This window comes from Ictidomys tridecemlineatus, chromosome 10 (genome assembly GCF_052094955.1).
Source record: "Ictidomys tridecemlineatus isolate mIctTri1 chromosome 10, mIctTri1.hap1, whole genome shotgun sequence".
NCBI lineage: Eukaryota > Metazoa > Chordata > Mammalia > Rodentia > Sciuridae > Ictidomys > Ictidomys tridecemlineatus.
This window is the reverse complement of record NC_135486.1, coordinates 40,424,487-40,444,872: the sequence shown is the minus strand read 5'-3', so window position 1 is coordinate 40,444,872 and position 20,386 is coordinate 40,424,487. Positions and strand designations below refer to the sequence as shown.

Here is a 20,386-nt window from a genome sequence, read left to right as displayed (position 1 = left end):
GCTCAATCAGTAAAGCCTATGCAAACATTCCAAAATCAAAAAGTCTGAAATCTTAAAAACACTTCTGGTCAAGCATTTTGGACAAGGGATACTCAACTTGTATTTTAAATATAGGGAATTAATTTAAGAAACTTCCTAGAGTTCCAAGCCCACCTCTGGGATAATGAACTTTAATTATTAATAGGCTCTTTTTTCAAGCCACCAGAATTGTACTAATTGACATCAATGCCCAACTTCCCCTAATTGATGAAGTTAGTAGAGTGATTTAACTTTTTGAGATTTTTAAAACACTTCTAAGAAATTTCAATAGTCCATTACTGCTTATAAATAAGAATTAAAAAGTGAAAAAAGCCATTTATATGTCATTATAAAATATGATCGCAAAACCAGAATAGCCCTAGATCTAAACTAAAGTCAATATTCAAATCTCATACTTATATAAAACTGACTGAATATTAACCTTGATTTTTGAAAAAAATACCAACAAGTTTCAACTATCTTTTCTGACTCTGTGAATACTTTGATAGTAGCAGAAGCCTAAATAAAATTCTACAGTGTTAATTCTAAATGTATATAATTCTAAATGAGTCTTTCTTGCCCAAAACTAATTTCTTTAAGGCTTTGTTTTTGTGGATTCTGCTAATCTGCATGCTTGATAGACTTAACCGAGAGGTCAATTAAATTACCTGTTGAATGAGTGAGCGAGCCTCTTCAGAGACACATTCTGGCATGTTTAAAGTAGTGTGGGTATTTATTCCTGCTGGATGGCACTCAACCAAAGTCTGAAACAATCAATCAGGTACATTTCTTATCCTAGATAACATCATATTCTGTTCTATCACAGTATTTACAGACAGCAAGGACACAGAGCTCAACAACCATCTTAACTGGAGGCACAGTAATCAACACAATGCCACCTAAGCAGTTCATGCTGAGGGCTGTGAGACTATACAACTTCTAATGGAAACAAAGGCAGAGTCATCATGACCACATTATAAGCTTATGCACCTGTCCCTTTTCCCTTAGTTATAAAATTAATGACTCATAATAGAAAAATTTATATTACATACAAAACATTAAAAAAGGGACTGGATATCTCCAAAATATTTTAATGTTCTTAAAAACTAAGTTCAGGGGTGGGATTGTGGCTCAGTGGTACAGTACTTGCCTAGAATGTGTGAGGTGCTGGGTTTGATCCCAGCACCAATTAAAAATAAATAAAATAAAGGTCCAACTACAACTAAAAAAAAATTAAAAAAACATTTAAACTTTAGAAATTGCTAGTAGTAATATTATACATCTATATAGCACTTTGGAGCTTAAATATATGTAGAGGTGATTTGTAAACTCTATAACAAACTTAGTTTGATGTTCATATATTTAAGGCAGCTACTTACAAAAGCATAATTGTTCATCTATTTTCTTCCCAGGAGGCAATTTGCAGAATATTCTAAAATCTATTAACCTCAAGCATCATACTTAAAAGTTACTTATCAGAGAATATAAATTCTGTCTGTCCTAATATGAAAACATATAGGAAAAATTTATAATGTTGAGAAAGATAATGTTACCTGTTATATCTGCATTGATTTTCTAAAAATGAGAATTCCCTCCCAGGTCCAGATAAGATGTTTACCTCTAGAGAATTCTAATACATTGTATAAACATTACAAATCTTACTCTGTTAAAGTTGAATCATAGAAAAAGAAGGAAAGGAATGTTTAGTCTTAAATCTTATTATGTAACATTAGACATAATAACAATTTGCCATCAGTTTATTCAATGTAATAAGATTTTATTTTTAAAAAATCTGGAATCTTGATAAATTTGTACTTCACTGCTTGCTTTTGGCATCAAAGCTTTTCTTACTTAGTCCCTGACCTGAAAAGTAAAGGCACAGGCTAACGTTCTCAATTTGAAATCAAGGTGGCATCTGGATAAATTTATTAAATGTCCAGGTCACTGCTTACCTTGCCAGTGAGAAGTTCAAAGAGGACAGCACCCAAACTCCACCAATCACAGGCTTCAGTTTCTTCTGTGATTGCTCCAACCTCTAAACACACCAAAAAAGGTTGATATTAAAATTCCAAAGGTCAATTAAACTTTCAAAATTAACATGTATTAGCAAGGTGACCTTTTTAATGCTGAGAGAGCATTAAATACTACTGGGCTTTCAAAATTCCTGAAAGTTACTTATCCCTTTGGTCACCTACTGTGGCTGCATTTTTTTTCTGATGCAGTCATATATTAAAGTGAGACATTTGTTCTTTAGTTGATAGAGGGACACCTTCAAGATGCTATACTTGAAAGTTACAGGAACCAACAGATCAGCATTTTGCTTAATCTTCAAATTTGAGAAAGTATAGCCAATTCTACCTCACAAATCACTTTTTGTTTTAAAAGAAACAAAGACTCTTTATGTTCGGAAGGAACTTCAAAAATTATCTAAGCAATATTAATTATTCTTTTACTTATAGGTTAGCAACCAGAAGGTGAAATGCCCTATCCAATGTCACACCACAATAGAATGAAGATCTAGTTTTCATCTTCACTCTCCCAACTGTTTCCAACTAAAGAAGGAGCACATGAAATAGCAATTCGCCCATTTTGTAACTCAGAAGTACAGATATAACTGAAAATATTAGCTAAGGTAAAAACTTTCAGAATATTTATAAATCACGATTTTATCTGTGTTCTGCCATCACTCACTAGCACAAGTTCCTGAAATGTAATGAGTGTCATCTTTCAAGGTTCTATACAAATCAGCAACAACTCCTTATTTTAACACTTTTGAAGCTTGTGGCCCTTGAGTTATGTTTGATGTCCCGTCCTTTGCTAATAACATTCTATTAGTGACTAAATTTGTCAATATCTGCCCTTCCATTTCAACTTAAAAATAAATCTTATCTAATCTTATTTGACTATGGGTTGCCCACTGCTCATAACAATAACGTTCGATTATAAGCAGTTAGATTGGAACTTGGAAAGTGTTAAGTGGAAGTGCTATTTAGGTGTCCAGCCTTTCAACCAATGCTTAAGCACATCAACTGTGTGAGAGAACCACACAACTATTAAAATACCTTGGGCTTTAGGTCTTGAAGTGAAGGTCTCTTAGACCAGGAAAAGGATGGGGGAAAGCTTCCTATGCAAAGTACTGAAATTACTCCATTTCACAGGCTCCTTCCCCGTCCCTCCTCCTGGGCTGCAAACAGTTCATGAAGTACACACTTCACAACCAGCTCTCCCCGGCCTCTTCCTTCCTACAGTCCTTGTGCCAAATCACATCCTCCATTCTTTAACTAGTTGCTCTCAGCATTAATAAAAATTAGCTATGCTTAGCTAGTTAGTAAAAAGAAAACAGATATTAACCAATTCAAACTATTGTAAGAATAACTGAAAGACTCCAATCTTTTTAGAGCCAATTTAGTTAATAAAACAGGTACTTGTTTGAAAAAGTTAAGTACTACCTACCTAGCAATAGAGGTTTCATCATAAATATTATGGCACATCTATAACATAGAATGCTACTATGTAACCATTTCAAATGATATCTTCACAGGCTAATTTAGGTATATAAGCAAATGTATATATTGGTTTTTTTTAAAAGCTATACAAAAATAGAATTCTAATTTTAAAAGTGTGTACTTTTTAAAAGACTAGTGAGAAAAAAGGGAAATATTTTAGTCTTTGGGCTGGTTGATTATTATACTTATTAAGCTACATACATATCTAAGAAGTGGGGGGCTGGGGCTGGGGCTCAACGATAGAGCACTCTCCTAGTACGTGGGAGGCCCTGGGTTCGATCCTCAGCACCACATAAAAAAAGTAAAATAAAGATATTGTGTCCAACTACAATTAACTAAATAAATAAATATCTAAGTGGTACAGCTTTTAAAAGTATAATAAAATAATATGAAAACTTTCAGGCTTATTAGAAAAGTGACTTTGGAGAAGGGAAAACTAAACTATGTAGGTTCTTCCTAACATTTGGTTCACCTATATAATTTTCACTACAAATTTAATATATTATACTTTAGAAAGAATAATGAACTAGGAATCAGGAGTCCTGGATTGAGTCTTAACGAATTCATGTGAACTCATCCATAACTCGAGGGTTAGATCTGAGGGCCTCTAGGTTACATTTAATGCTAAATTCTATGTTTTTAATACTTGAGAATTCCCTAACGTGGTGTTTCCCAAGAAGGACAACTTCTTGCGGGCTCTCTTTCAAAGTACACATGCTGCCCCTCCCAGATTCAGAGTAGCTGCCCGTACTCCCACTTTGCACCTCCCCACATAGAATCATTATCACCTTCAGAAGTGTGCTCTTAAAAACTTTAGAAAGGTGTGTTCTCAGAAACTTTAGAAAAGTAAACAGGAATTTACCATAGTCTTGTTATCAAATATAACCTTAGCACATTTCCTTCCAGTCTAAAGCAGACCACCAATTACATTATTTCCCCATTCAAAGTCTATATGGCTTCTCACTGACCATTATATAACAATTCAAATGTATTGCTTCATCAGGCACATGTGTATATATAATCAACCTGTTTAATAAGGTCTCGACCCACCAAACTCATTCAACCAACACACAGAAAGTAGCACAAAGCAGGCTCTATACTAGGCACTACTCCCATAGACTATACTTTGGCCACACTGTTAAATAATATGAAACTAAAATCAGTGTTACAGTTCATGTTGTTAATCTTTTGCACCCAAATTTTAGTTTTTCCACTTCCTTTTATCAGTATGGCAACTAGTATCTATTTCTTAGTTTGATAGAGGCTTTACCCGTTCACAACCCAAAATCCAAAGTTACTGATCAGCCATCTGTTTTCAAAGTGCCACCAGCAAATCTTACTTTCCATGTATGGATGTTTCTGTCCTCACAGTGGGCATGCATAATGATAATGATAATTTCAACAATAAAACAGCAGCTAACATTCATTGTCTGATTACCATATATAAAGAACTGTGTTTAATCTTTAGATGAATTATTTGCAATTTCTGAAAAAACTTATGAAGAAGTCATTTGGGCAGGGTGACTTCTGGGAGAGAAACAATATTGTATTTATGTGTTTGGGGAGAACAGGGTCATCTGACTCAGTCAGCTCAGAGAAATTAATAAGATGGCTTTTAGGGTCAAACCACACATCCTAAGGACTCCAGATTAGAACCATACCCTCAATTTCTGCTCATAAATTTCCTTATTAGAACTCAGTGAAGGATTGCTGAGATGGGGCTATGTAATTAATAGCTCACACAATTTATAAAGGCACCTTGAAAATCCAGCAGAAGTCTAAAGTACCACCAACAATGTAGCCTTAACCATCAAAAGCTATGTGCTATACCTGTTCTTCTGCATCACTACTGGAATGTGCAACCCAGGAGCATAGGGTGGGGGATGCTCTTGAAGCCACTAGATAAACACAGTACATCTTCCCCAGCCTCAAAGACTGTATGCACAGGAGTGGGTGGGATACTGTTCTATTATCTAAACACAAGGTAAAAGTTGCATGGATTCATAATATAAAAAGACTTCAAAGACATCTCAAAATCGCATTTCATTAGTTTCCTGAGATACATATTTATACCACCTCTACAGTGAGAAGTACTTAGGTAGAAAAATTTGAGGGGTACTTGATGAGACAGATGCAGTGCACTCCTTTATTGTTTTCTGTGGGCTTGCTAGCTAGTCTAGAATGTACCATGTGGCACCTGAGGTAAATTAGCACTGACAACCACAGCAGCTTCTTTTACTCTCCATTTCCTTTCTATCCTTCCTTGGTCTTCACCTCTTCTTCCACTAACAGTCTGTCCTTTCTTCTCCCCTAATTTCCTCATTTTTCCTTCCTATTGGATGCAATTAGTTCTGCTGTCTAATGCCACTCAGACCACAGACTTCTGGTCCCATCCAAGAAAATCTGCTCTCAAAAGTATTAAGACAGCTAGGCTGAATGACATCTTTGATCTGACTGGGCTGTAAAAGGACAACAACTGTACAAAGGTATATTTATTTTTCATAAGAATATGGGGTAAAAAACAAGACACTGAGTAACTTTTGAATCTAACTCCTTAACAATACAGCTTGAAACTTTTCAAAATGACTTCACATTAAGCAGGGATTCATTAATTAATGTGAAATTGACATGATGATCTCCTGTCCTTGATTTTCATAGCTAAGTTACAACAAAGAGTTCTGTGTTAATATATAAAGAGAAAGTTCCAATCAGTTTGGAAGCTTAAATATTAGAACAAGTTAAAGTACTTGTAGAATTTCTTCCATATAGGTTTTAAGACAAAACAATTTTTCTTGTGATTTTAGAGTGAATTTTTTACATTCTTAAAGACCAATAACTGCTAGATTAAAAACTTTGAGATGTACACTGAAACTTCCCAAGAAGTCTGGTGTGGTGCTGTTGGAAAATCAATGTAGTGGCTCCCATATAAATGCTCCCTAAACAGGTCTACTCTCCTACACTAAACACCACAAAACCATCCTCCTTAGGAAACAAAAACGGTATTTTAAATACACTTTAGACTTATGTTGCCAAAATATCTTTATGTTATATAAAATAATCTCAGTGTGGTGGCACACGCCAGTAATCCCAGCTACTCATTAGGCTGCGGTAGGAAGATCAAAAATTCAAGGACAGCCCAAGCAACTTAACAAGACCCTATCTCAAAATAAAATTTTAGAAGGCTAGGAGGTGCTGGGGATATAGCTCAATTGGTAAAGTGCTTGCCTCGAAAGCCCAAGGCCCTGGTTTCAATTCCCAGCACCACCAAAAAAAAAAAAAAAAAAAAAAAAAAAAAGGCTGGGGCTGTAGCTTAGTGGTCAAGCACCCTTGAGGTTGATCCCCAATATTGTAAAAAAAAAAAATTTAAATAAAAAAAGGAAGACTGAGATTATGTGGCTATCAAAATCATAGCTCTAAAACTGCTTTATTTGAAAAATCTATATAAAAATTTAAACACAAAGAGCACTGATTTATATATAAAGCTACAAGACAGTTACCACATACATCCAGGTCTACGTGCCTAACATCAAAAATAGAGAATGTGAAGAAATGCTAAAAGTGAGGCTCTTTTAAAAGTATAACATAGTAAAGCTGGGAAATCCCTTTAAACTCGTACCTCAAATTTGAGAAATCTTTGAAAAAGGAGAAAAGCATTCTAAAGGACATATCCTACCACTGCTTTGTCACTTTTCAGAATATTTTTCCTATGCAACCCTTAGTGCTGTTTCTGGGCATGTTCCTTCCCTCACGAGTACATTCTATGTCCACAATTTCCAGGCAGGGTAAATAGTAAGTATCCTTATTCTCCACAAGTGCAGCAGTCATATAGGCATTAGGCAAAAAATAAAACTATTCTCTCAGGAATCAATTCCTTAGGTTCCTCCTGCAAAAATTCAAAAAGGGATGTTGATATTCAAGGATCTTGGATTGTGTCATTGTTTCAGAGACGTATTGCCAGTGTTCCAGCTACACTGCTGCTGGAGCTTGGCTGAGGATATCAACACGTTCCTCTGAAAACGAGGACAGATGGACTTTTAAAATTCTTTTTACCTCTTACAATCTTGCAGCCTTACTTTTATCCTCCTGAAAAGTACTTTCAAAAGCACTCATAGGCCCTTCTCATAACTCTCTTTAAGATGCCCAAAGAGTGGGATTATGCCAAGACAAGTGAGTCCTGCTCAGTTTCCCAGATGCTTCCCAGAGGCAGCCACTACTCTCTTTCCTAAGAACTAATCACTTGGTGGCAAAAGAAATGGCTGTGTCACTAGAGCTAAATTTTCCATCTTCTCATGTACTAGAGGCACAGAAACAGCTCCAGATCAGATTTCAACTCATCCAAAAAACTAGGGCATCAAATATGTACAAACTGTAAAATTCTAAAATCTCATTTTTCTGCAATTCACTTGGACAATCTAACTTATTGATTCATACTAATGATTCAAACCAGTATATTTAGCAAGTGAATAAACAGTTTAAATAAAACAATAAATATATCACAATATAAAATGTGCTTTTGCCCACCTTTGTTTTACTCGTTTAACACCTCATAGAACACTCTTTAACAAGCCTGGTATTTTTCAGAAAAGTAGTATGGGCTTGTTAATCCATATTGCCAGAGGGCTTGGTAAAACACAGAATGAGAGTTTTATAGGCTTTGTCACATATCAAATTCAGAATTTACTTTAAAAAAGTTACTATTAAAATGCTTTTTAGAGAAAATTCTATAACCCCTCCAACCCCTTTCTGCTGTTGCTATTCTAACCTCCATGATAGGGTAAGAAATAGTAAATTCAGAATATTCTTAAGAGGAGAATTTAACTTATAGAAAATTCTGTTTTCACTCAAAATAATTATTTGATTTCTCCTGAATTATTTTTACTAACTACACTTTTTAAAATAAATAGAATCTTAGCAGCCTCACTTCTTTTCACTGTCAAAATTATGATAAAACACAATGCAAATGCAACAACTGCTGCAAATAAAGTGTTCAAGTAATAATGCAATTAAATCAATGTTAGATGTTGAAACAATTTGTCAAATAAATAATATAACATCTTTTCCAAATATCGGAATGACAGAACGACAGACCAATTTTAAAGCCACAGACCTGTCTGACACCTTAACATGATAATCAGGAGTCAGCATACTTTGTGAAAGTAGGATAATTATTGTTTCTAATACCACAGGATTTTCTTTTGCAAACTAATGACCAAATTTTTTGGTCTGACTTTAAGGATTCTAAATTGCACTTTTAGAAAGGAATTAAGGAACAAAAATATATTATCTTTTAGAATCAAAAAGAGATCTTCAGTGAATAAGGCAAGAATAAAAGAGAATTGTTATATAAGCACCATTTACACTTTTATAGTTCCCCCAAAAAAGCAGAAGTGCCTAAATTCTCAACAAATTCCTTAAGTGTTCAATAAACTTAAAATGCTGTTATAATTGGTCAAAAATTTGTTAACTTTCTCCCAAGGAAGTCAGTATTCTTTAATGGACTTAGAATTAGAGAAAGGTAAATTAAAAAAAAAAAAAAAAAAAGCCTGACCTGTCATTAGTGACACATTTGGACCAAGGAAAGGAACATCTTTCTTCTGCAATGAGCATTTCGTGTCGGCAAGAGCTCTGAAATATTAGTACTGTGTTCCTACACAGACCATCTTTCCCTGCAGCATCTGTTGCTAATTGAAAGGGACTAGAATTACAAAATCCTAGTCAATTTCTCTCACCAGCTCTTGCTGTGTATAAAGATTTTCTATGCAGGGGCTGAGCATTAGTCTTCTACTACAGCTGATGACTAAAGAGCAAAGAGAAAGAAACACAGAAGAAAGCATTTTTTTTTTTTTTGGCATCCAACAATATATGGAACTAAACTGTGGGAAGAGGGACAGCTAAGTATGTCTCTTATTAGCTCAGTAAATTACCATTCTATACATAAAACTACTCACTTACAAAGGTCTATTAACATCCTAGTTAACCAACTGTACATCTTCTGTTTGTGTAGTCTCCTTTTGACATAAAACTTGAAAAGTAACTGTTAATATTATCAATTATGTCTTTTATTTCTGGCTTCTAGGCACAGTTCCTGGGACACAGGAGGCATTTAATACATGTTTGTTGAATAAATATACCAATCTTGTATTTCATAGCACTGTTCATTCAGGAAGTTCAAAGCATCTACAAAGGCGTCATGTTTGTTTTCTTTATAAAGTCCTAGTGAGCATCCAGATCTATATCAAGTCCTCGGCCCCTTTACATGTTTCAGGCTACAAGGCTTAAAACATTATCCACAGCATCTTCCAAACAGGACAAAACATAGAGGATTAGATGTGAATGGTGGTCAGTCATTTGCTGACTGAAATATTCCAGGCAAGAGATGCTGGAGCTCTAAGTTCAGGGAGCAGATTGGATACTTTCCAGTGCTCCCTCTGCACAGTACAACTGCTGCCTCTGGGACTATACTTTTCTCTGGTACTAGTGGCATGTGCTACATCAAGGAAAAATGAGGGGGGCAGAAAGAAGATTAGAAGGTAATACAAGGTATCCCCTGTCCCTGCTCAATGTAAGGAACCTTAGCACCTAATTCCATGAATTGTGCTACCAGTTTATACACTAGCCATAAAATCTGGCTGGTGTTCTGGTGAGATCATTAATATCAATAAGAAATACTTTTTAAATGTTAATTTAAGTTTCCTGCAGGACAACCACCTTACCTAGCTTTCCCCAGGATATTATTTTTGATACAGAGATGATTTTTTTAAAGTTCCATAAACAAGACAAAGTGTTAAAACTAAAAACAAAATTAAAGCCATATCAACTATGAGAATAAATTCCTTTCTTTTTAAGTTGAATTGCAGGGGATAGAACCCAGGTCTCGAATTTGGTATGGCAAACATTCTACCACTGAGCTAGATCCCAGTCTTAAAATTCCACATTTGGATTGTTCCTCTACTATCTACTAACTAAATTATCAAAGTTTTACAGTTTAAAGTTTCAAAGTCTGAAAACAACCACTATTCACATGGACCCTGTATTTGTAATGAGTTAATCTGGATAAATAAAATTCACCTGGTGTAAGGTCTCACAACATCTCTAAGGCAAAACAACTTAACACTCGGGGTGACAGATAATCAGAAACTGGAATTTCCATTTCCTAGCCCATCCTTCCAAATGGGCATTTTGCTTCTTTTTCCTTATTTTATAATATTTTAGAAAATGTTGACTGCCCAGTTATCCATTCTATATTCCCTGAAATCCTCCAACAGGAACTCAATTGCTTTTCTCAAATGCCATGTTTGTCAAGAAGGGTATATGAACTGTTAGAAAATTCCCTGAACAACATTACTCTAATTAGGTAGTATATTATCCAGAAAAGACCAGTGACAAGGACTGGCACTTTCCAGGAGAGAAGTCTAGAGTGGCTGGACCTGCTCTCCTCCTAGGTCCGGAGGTGAGGGGAGAGACCAGGAGCTGCTCCACCTTGCTACATTCGCTCTCTCAGCTCAGCTCAGTCTCCAGCCTCGCTGTCTGCCACCACCTCATTATTAATTCAGTTGGTTTTCAGGTAATCCAATTACCTGCACCCTGGGCCTGTTGTATTATGGGGAACCAAACGTAAGCACAGATTACACTTAGCTAGTTCAGGCTAGGCTTGGCAAAACACCCAGCTCTGCTTTTCTCCCACCACCCAGCTCTGAATTTCTTGTTGTTGTGGTGACCTGGCAACCATGTTCTGAGCTTTCCTGCAATTATCTGCACAACTTGGGTCAAAACTCCTTGATTTCACTTGATTCAGCACTTCAGGGCCAAGAATTACTTGTTCAAGGGAGTTTATAGGTATCATTACTATACCATTTTCTTGTGAGATAAAGAAAGAAACGGGTAACTACCATATGACTTCTGGTTGACCGATTATAATTATAATTCTGAGCTCTCCACAATCTTGCTCAGACTCTCACCCTGCATTTCTAGGAGGGGAAAAAAAAAACCAACAGCATGCTCCATTTTCCATTGATCATATCACAACAACTCCATTCTGAATAGCCATCGGGTGTCACACTGTTACCCAACCAAAGCCATTAAAGTTGATTGATGAGAAAAAGGCTAACTGAAAATTGTGAGAATGACAGGCACAGTTTTCTCTCTGCTGCTCCGCTGCTGTGCCAGGCAGGGAGACAGCGACATGCACTGCTGTTAAAGGGGTTTCAGGAATCCTATTTGCCTTATCATCATTAATTTTTTAAAGCCTTAGCATCTGTAAACATTGATTTGAAGAAAATATTTGTGAAGAATTGCTTAGAAGGAGTAAGCCCCAGTTGCATCATGGAGATTCAAACTAGCACAATTTTACAGGGCAGAAAACCGGTGATTTGATCAAAATAGCTACCCAATCGCTCTAGCACATAATGTTTAAGATTCAGCATTACATCCTCTTTGCTCAATATCAGAGGCCAAAGATAGTTCGCTTTCTTCCTTAAAATAATGCAGGCCAATTAAATGAAGAGTTGCCAAAAATCAATTTAGACTTCAAAAATAAGATGCATGATTCTGCAGCTATGACTTAAAATTCTCTAGTCTCATTTTCCTCTTCTGAAAATAAAATTTGTATCAGATCATAAAGAAAACAGTTTGGAGTAAACAGAAGGTTAAAATCAATTTCTCTTTAATGATCTAAATCTTGAGGTAAAATACTGCTATAATTTGGATCCTAAATGTCCCCCTAAAGGCCCAGGGGTTAAAAGGCTGGGTCCTGAGCTTAGCAACATCAGAAGGTGGTAGAACCCTTAAGAAGTGGAGCCTAGTGGGAGGTCTTTAGGTCACAGGGGTGTGCCACTGAAGGGGAGCGTGGGACCCTCACCCTTCCTCTTTCTCTCTTTTGCTTTCAGCCATGAGGTGAGTGGTTTTGCTCCAGCATATGTTCCCACTGTCATGTCCTGCCTTGCCACAGGCCCAAAGCAACAAGCAACCATGAACTGGAACCTCCAAAACTGTGAACCAAAATACACCTTTCCCTTTATGATTATCTCGGTATTATAATAACAGAAAGCTAACACATCCTTCTCCCACCAAATATCAGATAGTACTGGGATATGTATAGAAATACTGTATTGCACCCCTTCTATATGTAGAATTTATCAATTAATCATCCTTACAAACTTTTCTAGTTCTAACAGAACTTCTCTTGGGAGAGGCTAATATAGCATTTTCTGAGATGCCAAATAACAGAGACTGAACTTTTTGCTCTTACCCTGTCTCAGTTTCACCACTAGAGACAAATCACATTCTGGCCTGATAGGAGAAGTATGATTTCAGAATGGGTCTGTTTATGGGGTGCTCTTAATCCAGATGGGAAGGTGACCAACCAACAGTAGGGTTTTGTGAGGGCTCATTATGTATCCTACCTAGGGATGGATCACAGGGTTCCACACCCTCAAATCCTTCTAAAGACACTTGTTCTTCTTTACATCAGAAGGATCTTGCCTGGACAAAGTCAGACCTCTGTAGACTTGAAGCCCCCACTCTGTACTCATCACAAGTTTCACTGCTAGAGAGAAAGGCAAAGTACACAAGGGAATTTCCCTCAGTATAAAATTGCCCTTGTTTCATAACAAACCTGACAATTTACTGGTTCTCCTCAAGGAGAAATAGATGGCAATAAGAACTAAAGGCAAAGGATCAAATATATTTGTTAACTTAAGGAAGTATTAAAACCTCCACTATGTATAAGAAAGCTGCTGCTGAAATTTTCCTGACAGGTCATTCAAAGAGTTACTATTTGAAAAATAATATTTTAATAGTAAACACAAACATTTTACTCTTTTTAAATTATTTGCACAACTCACCCTTACTTTTTTGTTCTTTCTCATTTAAGGAGAAAAAAAATGTGATTATGTCATTGTTATTTCAAAATATACATCTATATTTGCTTTCTCTATTAACATCACATTCCTAAAATTAAATCACTCAAGGTTAGTGAAATTACCCAGGACTCATAAATTCTCATATCTAAATAATTCTTTTTTCTTTAAACAATTTCATTTGTTGAGAATCTTGGCATTCATTTTTTGCTGCTTCAAAAGTTGGCATCTTCCTCTGAATGAAAATACTTTCCATAAATCCTTTATCTCCATATTATATATATTATGTACAAACTTCATAAATAAAATATTTGCTTAAAAAGTCCTCCAAATGAAATAACTCTTTTAACCCTACTAATGTTGGATGAGAAATCAATATTTACTGTTGGAGGAAAAAATTCTTGCCTTACTAAGATGAACTTGAATTTTGACTAAATTTGGTATAAGAAGGTTGTCAGATGAATTGACATCAGTGATTTTTACTTATATGTGACAAATCTATTTTACTACTGTTAAACTGTGGGCTAGAAAGTCTTAAATAACTGCCTAAGGCAATGCAATGAGCTAATGTTTGACCTGGGATTGTTACATGGGTTTGGTAATTCTCAACGCCACTTAAATATTCTGTCTTAACCTTCTGATGGCTTCAAGACATTTTAAACCATCCATGGTCTGAGTCCTAGTTCTAATTATATAATACCTAACTATCACACACAGCACCATGCTTAAAAAGAAATAAATCAAGTGGAAAGCATGTTTATGGAGAAAAGCAGGGTAGACTACCCCCAAAAAATATATTCATGGATTATTTGATAAAGTCAGGCCAGAAGAGCAAAGGATGGTAAAAATAAACGTCATGCTCTAAAACTGAATTTTGCAGATACTTTTCAGCATGATTTTTCTATGTTTCACTTTTCACCGTCAGCTGTGAGCTGTTTCCAAGTGTGAAATCGCCTAACAGAGGAAGCAAAGCTGTCATTTGACATCTGGGAGCGTGGAGATTGGGCTGCAGTGAAAAGCACTTTGGACTTCTTCAATTTACACACATATTCACCTATAAATTCTTGAATCTGAAAAGTATTCAATGAGAAATATCAATGTAAATTTACAGCATTTAAAATTAAAGGCTCCTAATGGGGTGGAAAATAAAAGTGAAGGGCATGCTGACAGGATATCACATCAACATGCTTAAGACTGGAATGGGAAACTTAAATGGCTATGTTAGCATAATAACTAATGTATAAATAATCTTACTCACTTGAGTTAGACTGCATATTAAACTTTCAAATAGTCTTTTGTATCTTATACAGTTAATAGTATAAGTTCTATTTTCCAGCTGCTTATTTATGATGAGAGTCAAAACTGTTAAGAAAAAATACTGGTAGGCAAAGAAAAAAATTACACTCTTGACATCTTATTTTTCATTTATACTTAAAATGCTATAACAAAAATTTATTCTACATTATCAAGTGATAAAACATATAAAATTCTTTGTCTAAAACTGTATGTTTTATGTACAAATAGAAGTAAAAACAGAGTAACTAAAAGGAAGTCCTTTGGAGAAGAATAACCAGTCTACCCCCATTTTTGTTCTATAATCTCTCTCAGTGAAAAGCAGAACCTATCTAAAAGTCTCCTCATAAGGTATCTTTATGGAAACTAGACAGTGTTATATTTATATTGTCATGCCAAACAATCTATTCCTACTTTGTGGACCATTTCTTTTGCTTTTTTCTTTCTGAACTCCATTCTGTGTGTCTGTGGTATAAAAAGAGCCCATTTACCTTGAATGATGTTTATTTAAAATAAAACCTTGCTAGAGAATCACCCTGGATAATCTAAGGATACAAAGTGAACCTAAAAGGAATGGTTTCTACTTTGAAAACAGGGCTGGGTTTGATCAGTGCATTCGTATTCTCAAGACCCTCGTGATGGGTCTGCAGCTGCAGCCATTTATGTGCTGGCTTTTTCACAGATGTAGACAAGAGAAAGCGCCATGGTTTTTGTCTTTTTGTTGCTGGATTTGTTTTCTTTAATATTAAAAAAAGGCGACTTAAAAAAAGTTCTTAGGTTGTAGAAACATATGAATATTGAACTTCCTTGGAAGTATGCATTGTTGAAATGACTAGGACTTTTAAAAATCTAAGATCATAAAGTTGGCAGAAACTATTCTTAAATAACAGAAGGTGATCATTTGCATTTCAAAATTTATCTATCTTGCCTTTCCCTCAATTAGACCAAAACATGTTGATTCACAGGTTTCTGTGTGTGTTTTTTCTGTTTTAAACTTATTTATAGAGCAGAATAATGGCCCCCCTGCTAGTTTGGCATTTGCTCAAGTTTCTGTCCATGTAAATCGAATCTGTTACTGGAAATTTTTCTCAAAATATAGAAGCACATCATCCACAAGATAAAAAAGACACACTGCTGATATTATAAAGTACAGGGCAGGTGGGTGATGTTTTTAGGACAAAAATATGATAAGGATTTCCAGGGGGGGAAGAATGGTAAGGGCCCCATGCTGTTCAAACAAAGGTGAATCGTCCTCATCAGAATCTTGTGACAACTTCACTTTCAAACCAAACATGAGTGCTTAGCAGGCTTTAGAGTTACTTGCATAAAAACACCAAGGTTCGAGCTGGGGTAGGATTTGGGAGGGAACCATTTCAACCCTGGTGTTTCTAAGGGTAGATCAAGAAGTCTAACAACTACTGATTAGTGAGTTTTAAACACTAATGCACTAACATACTATCATTGTTTCCACCACCCTTTGAGAACAAGGAGGAATAACTACTTGTAGTTTTTATTAGTAGCTCTGCTATTCAGTTTCAAGAAAAACAGTAATTTATAAATTTTTGCTTCAATTCCCCCAGTATTGTAAGCAAATGGTTAGTAACGTGTAGACTTAACTGAGTTCTTTAAGTTTGAGATCTTCTAAATTAGAACATTAACATGACCTTTCTATTAAGACTATGACTGGTTTTGTTTCACCTTGCTGCTTAGGTTAATAGGCCCAAGGACTGGAGAAACTTTCCATACTATTCATGCACACAGTAATACTAGAACACTTCTAGCACAACTAACAAAGCTTGAAGGCAAATCCCTTTATGTAAATAATTACAACAAAGCCTCTTTTTATACTAAAGGTTTGTTGTTGTTGTTGTTGTTTTTCCCCAAATGCTAGTGAAGGACAACCTGAAAAAGGACAGCGAAGGGAAAAAAGAAAAAAAAAAAAAAATCCATTAATGGTACACTGCCACCTGCTGATGAACTATGAGAATGGTGATTTCTGAAAAAAGGCTTAAAAATTAGAATTCAGAAACTAATCTGTATTAAACAGATCACAAAATTGAAAGTATGTATCTGTTGATGAATGTATTATGGTTTTGTCCCACATGTATTAATGCTCTCAGGATCCCAAGAAGTTATGGCCATTAAAAAAACAGACTGTGCTTGAGACTAAAGAAAAATAATTTGCTTGAATGCTAAAATACCACCTTACTGATAAGGAAATAAGGAGCCAGATATATATATATATAATAAGTATTAATAAATATACTTATGTACACTGAAACCTAACATGTAATTTCTTATCAAATTAGAAAGTTGGGTGGTGTCTATAAAACTAACAATCAAGACAAACAACTGGTTTTTTGTCCTATTTTGTATTTTATCTAGATACAAGATCCACTGAATTGCTTAGCACCTCACTTTTGCTGAGGCTGGCTTTGAACTTGAAATCCTAGGGTCTCAGTCTTCCAAGACCTGTGCCACCCCACCCAACCAGACAGGTAATTGTAATGAATCGATTTCTCTATGAAATTTTTGTTATTCCTTTTACTATATCACACCAATATGTTTTCAAAAATCAGAATCATGTCATCTATTTGAGGGAGAAAAAATTATAGTTTTGTTCTATTGTCTAGGAAAAAATAAAATCAGTCCTAATTTGGAAAAGAATGTGACAGTATTAGTTCCCAATAGTTATTTAAGGAAAGTTTAAGCATATTTTCCTTATAGAATGAAAAACTTTGCTCTTCCTCTTCACTGTAATTCTTAACAATGAAGGTTGTAACTAAAAAATAGTAAATCTCTTTAAATTCAAATTATAATGATTTCCTGTGCAGCAGAGTTAAACAAGATAAGCATCAATACACTGGTAGGCTAGTAAGCATTAAATACTGTAATAACCAACAATCAAATAGATGATGTCAGCATAATCAGTTGAAACTCCTTTGGAAGTAGATGGAGGCTTCTTGGGGGCAGCGGAGGTTGTGGGATAGGGGCACCAGGAGTGAAGAAACTGTAGTCATCCAAAGATAGTAAGTGCTAGGCAAAGCAAACAATCTCTGCATTCAAATATAGCCCAATCCGCAATGATGAGAGAGGAAAAAGTAACTCAAACGTAATTCATATGCTTAACTTACCTAAAATTATCAATCAAGGACTTCAAACCCACAGAAATAAATCTCTTATTTTTAAAAATAAAGACAATACAATAAGGGCAGGAGAAACCTGTTGTGTCAATGTTTGGCTAAATGGGCTATTTTAAAAGAAGAACATGCTTCCTAAATTTTGTTAAATATAGAAAGAATCTTAAAACTGCATTCGAAAATGCCAGGTCTACTCATCACTGAAATCACAATGCATTTTTTAAAATTTTTATCTATTTATAGCCTTAGGAATTTGATCCTTTAGTCAGCTACCTCTAACATCTTAATAAAAATCATCCATGTAAAGAGGGTCAAGATATCTAAAGTTAAGTCACTAGTTAAGTCATTTTAAGGAATTTATTTCAAGTTCTAAGGGATGTATAACCACTTTTTACAAGTAACACACACACACACACACACACACACACACACACAAAACACACAACCTATATACGATGGTTTTATTCCCCAAATTTTCCTTTTTAGAGGGTTAAAGAGATAACCAATCAATATGTATATGAACTGCTAGTGAAAAATACAACTTTTATAAAGAAAGGAGAGCTGCCGGACCACTTTTTCAAGTGAGACATTTTAGGAGATGGTTCTAACCTGGGGCACAGTACATTCTCTCTATGGCATCGCTGTCACAGGAATCTTCAACCTCACTCCACCTGCTAAAATACGTTAGCTGAATGTGTCCTAAAAACAAAACGACAGGAGAAATCAAAACATTTTTCTCTTCCATTTTCTGCAGAAGTGAACTGTAATTACTCCTTTTGTAGCTAAAAACAGTATCATTAAGAATAATGGCATCATTAAGTACTAGAAGCTATTACTGGGGGTGAATTTGCTGCACTGATAATGAAGCTCTAGACAGGAAATGAAGATACTAATTACAAGATAAAACGCCTACTCAGTTAATTGGAAGCAACAGCGAATAAAAAGAAATGCATTTGCAAAAGTTCCTGACCTCTATCATTCAATAAGATGTTGTTTGGGTTCAAATCGCGGCACACAATTCCCTCTCTATGTAAAGCATCAAGGGCTACCACCATTTCAGCTGCCCATCTTTGAATGCAGCCCTCTGGGATGTAAAACCTGGAGTTTAGTGCTAATTTTTTATCAAGGTCCTCAAAAATCTGATGGATTTCCTTGTCTCCTTCTAGTGCTAACATACTTTCTCCCTTCCTCTCAGAGTCTCTCTGGAATAAACAAGTAGATTCCTCTTTAGCCAAATCATCAGCTTGATCTGTAAACAGCAATACTTCCTCTGTTTTTAAAGTGTCTGTGTTTGCATTGTATTCATTAGCACCTGAGAGGGGATTAGAGATATAGAATAAGCTTTCTTCTGTGGTGTTTGCAGTTACTGCCAACTCCGCCACTCGAAGTCCTTGCAACTCAGCATCTGAGCTGGGTAACAAAGGCAGGTCCCCTGAACTACTATGATCAACAGCTGCTACAAATAACACCCCAAGATCCTCCTGCGCATAGTGTGTCTCAGCTATACTACAGGGCTTGGGCCTAGAGTGATCACTCAGTTCCTCTGTGCCTTTTTCTTCAGGGGCCTGGCACTGTTCAGTACTAAGCCTGAGGCACAACACATCCGGGGCTTCCAACAGTTTGCTTTCTACCATGCCCACATTAGTCTGAATAAACTTAGTAGGTCCTGTTCCAGCAGTTTCTTTTGTTGGCTCCAGTTCACCAGGGAGATTTACAAGAAGATCGGGTCTTCCTTCATCAGTACCACTGACATCATCAAAAGCAGCATCCTTAAAGGAAATAACTGGGACTGAGTCATCTGAGCCCCTGCTAATGGTGTCCTGAGCTTTGAACTCTACCTTGTTCTCAATGGAATTAAAACTCTTAGAAGTGCTGTCCCCATCTGGAAGAGTAAAGAATGGTTTCAAAGGTTCTGATTTTAGACTACACAGTTTTTCTCCAAAATCAAGTCCCAGGAGTTCACTTGTGCTATCCTTACTGTCTATCCTAAAGAACTCCATGGGGCTATTTTTTGATCTACTGAGGGAATCAGAGGTTCTTGGAGAACAAACTGCTTCTGGGTCCTCATCTCCAGGGAAGAACTTCAGGTCGTGGGCTCTCAGCTGAGTGCTAGGGCTGTCACTGTCAGCAGCAAGATGTGCTGGAAAGCTCCTACTGGCTTTGGTATCAATGTCATTCCCTTCAGTCTTCATGAGAGGCTCCTCGTTCAAAGACCCTGGTTCAATCTTTTCCTGCCCATATTCATTGCATAATGTTAAATAACTAGTAGTGCATTCTTCTTCTGAACTCGAACCGGAATCTGGCCATTTTGGAGAGCTGTCTTGGCCTTCATCTTCCTGGTTGCTATCATCTTGAGAACTTGGAGTAAGACTAGTCTTCAGAGGCAGAACTTTAAGTGTGCTTCCCCCATCACTTCCTCTGGATTCAAAGCTGCCACTGTCCTGAGAACTACAAGTTGGCTGCTGCCGATGAACTTCAGTAAGTGTGGACTTTTTCACTTCCTTAATGTCAAAGCTTTCTTCAGGACTTCTGTTTAGAAATTTACTAATATATGACCAGAGTTTGCCACCTG

At 36.0% G+C, this 20,386-nt stretch overlaps 1 protein-coding gene across 7 annotated transcripts in view; it reads right to left on the bottom strand.

Moving 5' to 3' along the window:
* The window catches only part of Rps6kc1 (ribosomal protein S6 kinase C1), a 205,860-nt gene that overhangs the window by 12,015 nt on the left and 173,459 nt on the right, over positions 1-20,386 (bottom strand). For all 7 annotated transcript variants that reach the window (XM_021729167.3, XM_078022795.1, XM_005329411.5 and 4 more), the window contains 4 exons: positions 18,785-20,383; positions 18,424-18,513; positions 1,971-2,053; positions 687-782 (listed from right to left, as the gene is read on the bottom strand). In XM_021729167.3, coding sequence (XP_021584842.2) covers positions 687-782; positions 1,971-2,053; positions 18,424-18,513; positions 18,785-20,383 — 1,868 coding nt within the window. The remainder of the gene's footprint in view (positions 1-686; positions 783-1,970; positions 2,054-18,423; positions 18,514-18,784; positions 20,384-20,386) is intronic.